Source organism: Miniopterus natalensis, chromosome 20 (assembly GCF_054644295.1).
Source record: "Miniopterus natalensis isolate mMinNat1 chromosome 20, mMinNat1.hap1, whole genome shotgun sequence".
In the NCBI taxonomy this organism is placed as follows: Eukaryota; Metazoa; Chordata; class Mammalia; order Chiroptera; family Miniopteridae; genus Miniopterus; species Miniopterus natalensis.
In genome coordinates, this window is record NC_142100.1 from 8848963 (window position 1) to 8854919 (window position 5957).

The 5957-nt window shown below is 41.6% G+C and overlaps 1 protein-coding gene across 1 annotated transcript; it reads left to right on the plus strand.

Annotated features, from left to right (window-relative positions):
• Positions 1-316: 316 nt before the first annotated feature.
• On the plus strand, positions 317-3646 carry KCNJ1 (potassium inwardly rectifying channel subfamily J member 1). The gene is made up of 2 exons (XM_016204282.2): positions 317-352; positions 2507-3646. The coding sequence occupies exons 1-2, from the start codon at positions 317-319 to the stop codon at positions 3644-3646; spliced, it is 1176 nt and encodes a 391-aa protein (XP_016059768.1).
• The last annotated feature ends 2311 nt before the right edge of the window (positions 3647-5957 follow it).

A 5957-nucleotide genomic window follows, 5' to 3' on the forward strand; every position in this document is an offset into this window, starting at 1 on the left:
AGAGAAATGCTGGAACACGACGTGCCTGCTGCCCAGGGACCTCGGCCGGTGGTTTGTCATGTCTTAGCATGACGGTATTCAAGCCATGCGAGGTTGGAAAAGATAAAATACATACCCAGGCTGGGGCTGGGGCTGAGAACAAACAATTGCTTTGCTTCAAACCACACAATTCCACTATCCAATGAAGTGTTTTCAAGCTAATATAAATTAGCATCAGTCCACTGACCAAAGACTGAAATATATTAAGCTGGGTCTAAAAGAAATCAGCCTGCACACGGAGGCCAACTCCCCACACCACTGCCCTGTCTCCCCAGCCATGGATGCTTCAGGAAGGAGCATGTTTAGGGCGATGGTAAGTGCCAACCATCCGCGGAAAGCACTGGAAGCCGGGTGCTTTTGCCTCAGCTCTTTGCAAGGCCAAGCAGATAATATTTATTAATAATCTAGGCATGGAAACCAAACCTATCTGAGAGATAAGTCAGGGGGTACTTCCTCACTCCCCCAAAATATTCTTCATCTTCAAAGGCGAAATGAATTTAAGAGGGACTGGGGGAGAAGAGGGGGTGCTCAGAAGTTGGTGGGTTAGGAGCCGTCTCAGGAATGAAAACGTACGGAAGGGAAAATGTGGATTCATTTGATAAATGTTGGCTTTAGAATTTATTATTTTAAGTGAGAGGCACTCTGTGAAGAGCTTTTTAAACAGTATGAGCATCTAGGAGCCCGAGAAAGGGAGAAAGTCCCCCGTGAATGTAAGCCAGGCTAAAGGGCGTGTGTGCGGAGAAAAGGGAGAGGCCGGGAAGAGAGGAGCCTGTGTCTCCCTCCATGAGTCTGACTTGCGACCATCACCTAATACTCTCTGGGGACTTGCGGTCAGTGAGGGTTGGGTGGGATGAGAGGGCAGGCACTGCTGTTTGCTCTCCTGGTAGCATTTTTAAAACACATATTTAGAACGAGTTCTCAAAATTTCAAATCACCCCAGCTGTGGCTTTCTCTTCACTTCTACTTGGTGTTGGCTTCTGGTGTCTTCACCTGGTTTAAGAACATGGGCAAGAAACTGTGGAATATCAGTTTTGTTTAAAACTTATCACTACGTTGGTTTCGCTTCCTAGTTTGTATGAATAAACACATTTTTGAAGGGGGTTTTGAAATCTATTTTAGAAACATATTTGCATTTAATTAAAAATACCACGAAGACATTGCTAACCGTGGTGAGCCACCTTAGAGTGGGGGTGGGCACACCTAGGGAAGGAGGTAGGCTCGTGTTCATGACTCCTAAGTCATCATTGTTGGCTGTTTAGGGGAAAATCCCTTCACTTTTTTTTTTTGCTGTAAAATGTCAAGTCAAAATAATGTCATCAATAAGAAACCATTGATCAGATAGCATTTGAAGAGCTTAATTCACTCACTGAATTATTTCATTTATTTTTTTTAATAAATACTGATACATAGACTGTGCTAGCAGCTGGGACAGAGGACTGAAGAACACATGGTCCTGCCATCACAGAGCATTACTATTTAAGTCGGACCCCCCAGCCCTTCAGCTCAGGAGCAGGGAAGGAAGTGTAGGATATTGATGGTGACTATGATGCTACTCTTGGGGGGAGCTTGGCATATCACGAAGAGAGAGTAGAAACAGGCCTGTAGTTGCACTGAGAAACCTTCTGAGCTCCTATGGCAGGACTCCACCAAACTGCATTGAGGAACTTCTTTCTAAACAGCGTCGAGCGTGAAAGCAAAAAGGAAGTTGATTAAAAGTTGTCTTAAAATGTTTCAGGGAAATTTAACTTTAGAAAAGAAAATTTCATAGCTGAGACGCGGTGGGGTAGAGTTTCCTCTGGAAGGACAGCAGGAACCTCCTGCTCTCGTTGCCCTCCTGCCACTCCTCAGGTACATGACTTTGGATGAAATTTTCTGAGTTTCAGTTCCTTCATTTCATGAATGAGAGAACTGAATAGAATCAAGATTTCTCTTGATATGAAAGTACCAAGAGCAGTAGACGAGATGGTTTAGGTAGTGTATTTGATGAGCTGTTTTTTCATAGTTACTTGTTTTTATATGTTACAAAAAATGAAAATAGTCCCTCAAGCTTCTGCTTTCACAGATATTTTTGCTTAATATAAGGCTAAACTTATTTTTTTAAAGGAGAGCTCATTTTTAAAGGAGAGAATAATATTAAAAAATCATAGTACAGGTTTGGATGGTTATCACATTTTTAAGTTTGTGTGAGACTAAGGTCAGGAACCCTCCTAATTTCCTTCCATTTCTATCTCATTGGAATTACTTTTCCTCTTTATATTTAGGCCGTATGGCCTTCTGCTGGAAAGTGTCTAATGAAAATAGTATCGTGGTATCCAGAATAAACTTGTCAGCTTGCCCACACGGCCAGGAACCCAGATTGCTTAGAATGTCTTTTCGCACATAGGCAACTCTTCATGTGACATCACCTACGTCACCACCGCTCTAAATATAATTCTGTTTGTTTTGTTTTTCTTTGATGTGTTTTCAGACAAAGGTGCTGACAGAAAGGATGTTCAAACATCTTCGGAAATGGTTCATCACCCGCTTTTTTGGGCATCCCCGGCGAAGGGCGAGGCTGGTTTCCAAAGACGGAAGGTGCAACATAGAGTTTGGCAACGTGGAGGCGCAGACGAGGTTCATATTCTTCGTGGACATTTGGACGACTGTGCTTGACCTCAAATGGAGATACAAGATGACCATCTTCATCACAGCCTTCCTGGGGAGCTGGTTCCTCTTCGGCCTCCTGTGGTACGCTGTGGCCTACATTCACAAGGACCTCCCCGAGTTCCACCCATCCGAAAACCACACCCCGTGTGTGGATAACATCAACGGCCTCACCTCAGCTTTTCTGTTTTCTCTGGAAACTCAAGTGACTATTGGGTACGGATTCAGGTGTGTGACAGAGCAATGCGGCACTGCCATCTTCCTGCTGATCTTCCAGTCCATCCTTGGCGTCATCATCAATTCTTTCATGTGTGGTGCCATCCTCGCCAAGATCTCCAGGCCCAAGAAACGCGCCAAGACCATCACGTTCAGCAAGAACGCAGTGATCAGCAAGCGGGGTGGGAAGCTCTGCCTCCTGATCCGAGTGGCCAACCTCAGGAAGAGCCTCCTCATCGGCAGTCACATATATGGAAAGCTCCTGAAGACCACGGTCACTCCCGAAGGAGAGACCATCATTTTGGACCAGACCAACATCAACTTTGTAGTTGACGCTGGGAATGAAAACCTGTTTTTCATCTCCCCACTGACAATTTATCACATCATTGATCACAACAGCCCCTTCTTCGACATGGCAGCAGAAACCCTTCCCCAGCAGGACTTTGAGCTGGTGGTGTTCTTAGACGGCACCGTGGAATCGACCAGCGCTACCTGCCAAGTCCGGACATCCTACGTCCCAGAAGAGGTGCTTTGGGGCTACCGCTTTGCTCCCATAGTATCCAAGACCAAGGAAGGGAAATACCGAGTGGATTTCCACAACTTTAGCAAGACCGTGGCAGTGGACACCCCTCACTGCGCCATGTGCCTTTACAATGAGAGAGACGCCAGAGCCAAGATGAAGAGAGGCTATGACAACCCCAACTTCATTTTGTCAGAAGTCAACGAGACAGATGACACTAAAATGTGACAGTGGCTTTTCAACACAAGTAAAGCAAAGCTTTGGGCATACGTAGTGACTAGAAGCTTTATGAAGCAATCAACAGTTTGGGGCTATGAAAATAGACAAAAACCTTCCAGGTCCACCAGCACAATGCCCCTGAACTCCTTAACCGTGATCCTACAAGACACGTAGCTCTGCGAGGCTAGTGCATTAGAACATGCATTGTATTGTAGGAAGCTGGCGTGTAGAAGTCACGGGAGCTCACTGGGAATCTTGAATACGGCTACTGGAAATCATGCAATGGTTTTGATGAAATAATCAAAAGTCTCCTTGAAGAAGTTATGAACTTTGCATAAAATCAGGGAAAAATTGTATTCTCATTTTGATTCTACTGATAAGAGATAAGTCCGTTTTATTTATTTATTTGTTATTTTAATTTTAATTGAATTCATTGGGGTGACATTGGTTAATAAAATTATATAGGTGGACAATTCTATATACATCATCTGGATATTGTATTGTGTGTTCACCACCCCAAGTCAAGTCTCCCTCCATCACCATTTATCTCCCCTTTACCCCCTTCTACCTACCTCCGCCCCAGTTTTCCTCTGCTAATCATTGTACTGTTATCTGTGTCTATGAGTGTTTTTTCTTAATCCCTTCACCTTTTTCACACAGACCTCCAAGCCCCCTCTGCTCTGAAGCTATCATTCTGTTCTCATATCTGAGTTTGTTTTTATTTTGTTTGTTAGTTGATTTTGTCCATTAAATTCCATATATAACTGAAATCATATGGTACTTGTCTTTCTCTGACTGGCTTATTTTACTTAGCATAATATTTTCCAGGTCCATCCATGCTGTTGCGAAAGTTAAGATTTCCTTTTTTATGGCAGAGTAGTATTCCATTGTGTAAATGTACCACAGATTTTTTTATCCACTCACCTACTGATGGGCACTTGGGCTGTTTCCAGATATTGGCTATTGTAAATAATGCTGCAAGGAACATAGGGGTGCATGTATTTTTTCTAATTAGCATTTGGGTTTATGTGGATATATCCCCAGAAGTGGAATTGCTGGGTTATAAGGCAGTTTCATTTTGAATTTTTTTGAGGTTACTCCAAACTGCTTTCCACAGTGGCTGCACAAATATGCATTCTCACCAACAGTGCATGAGGGCTCCCTTTCCTCCACCTCTTCACCAACACTTGTTGTTTGTTGATTTATGGATGGCAGCCATTCTGGCAGGTTTGAGGTGATACCTCACTGTGATTTTTAATTTGCATTTCTCTGATGATTAGTGATGTTGAGCATCTTTTAATATGTCTATTGGCCATCTGTATGTCCTCTTTGGAGAAGTATTGAGTTTTATATGTTTTTTTAAAATACATTTTGGATATTAAACCCTTATCAGATGTATCATTGGCCATTGGTGAATACGTTCTCCCATTCAGTGGGCTGTCTTTTTATTTTATTGATGGCTTCTTTTACTGGGCAAAAAGGTTTTAGTCTGATCCCATTTAGTCCCATTTGTTTATTTTTTCTTTTGTTGCCCTTGCCCAAAGAGACATATCAGAAAAAATACTGCTATGAGAAATGGCTGAGATTTTACTGCCTGTTTTCTTATAGGATTTTTATGGTTTTTAAGCCTTACATTTAAGTCTTTAATCCATTTTGAGTTTATTCTTGTGTATGGTGTAAGAAGGTGGTCTAGTTTCATTTTTATGCATGTTATCTGTCCAATGTTCCCAACACCATTTATGAATAGACTATATTTACCCCATTGTCGGTTCTTGTCTCTTTTGTCAAATGTTAATTAACTCTCTTCTGTTCCATTGATCTATGTGTCTGTGTTTATGCCAGTACCATGCTGTTTTGATTACCATGGCCTTGTAGTATAGTTTGATATCAGGTAGTGTGATTCCTCCAACTTTGTTCTTTTTGCTCAAGATTGTTGTGGGCATCTGGGTCTTTTGTGATTCCATATAAATTTTTGGAATATTTGTTCTAATTCTGTGAAATATGCAATTGGCATCTTGATAGGAATTGCATTGAATCTATAGATACTTATACTGAATATATAAATGTAGTGTGGAAAATTTTAATGATGTTAATTCTCCCTACCCATGAGCACAGCATATGCTTCAACTTATTTGTATGTCTTTCAATTTTCTTCTTTATTGCCTTACAGTTTCCTGAGTATAGGTTTTTTTATAGCCTTGGTTAAATTTATCCCTAGATATTTTTTTAGATGCAATTATAAATGGGATTGTTTTCTTAGTTTCCCTTTCTGATAGTTCATTATTGGTGTATAGAAATGCAACTGGTTTCTGGGTATTTA

Excerpts from the sequence above, each read along its gene's own strand:
- KCNJ1 (XM_016204282.2), top strand. The coding sequence starts at position 317 with ATGGATGCTTCAGGAAGGAGCATGTTTAGGGCGATG. Across the intron at positions 353-2,506 it reads GGAGCATGTTTAGGGCGATG|ACAAAGGTGCTGACAGAAAG; the intron begins GTAAGTGCCAAC and ends ATGTGTTTTCAG.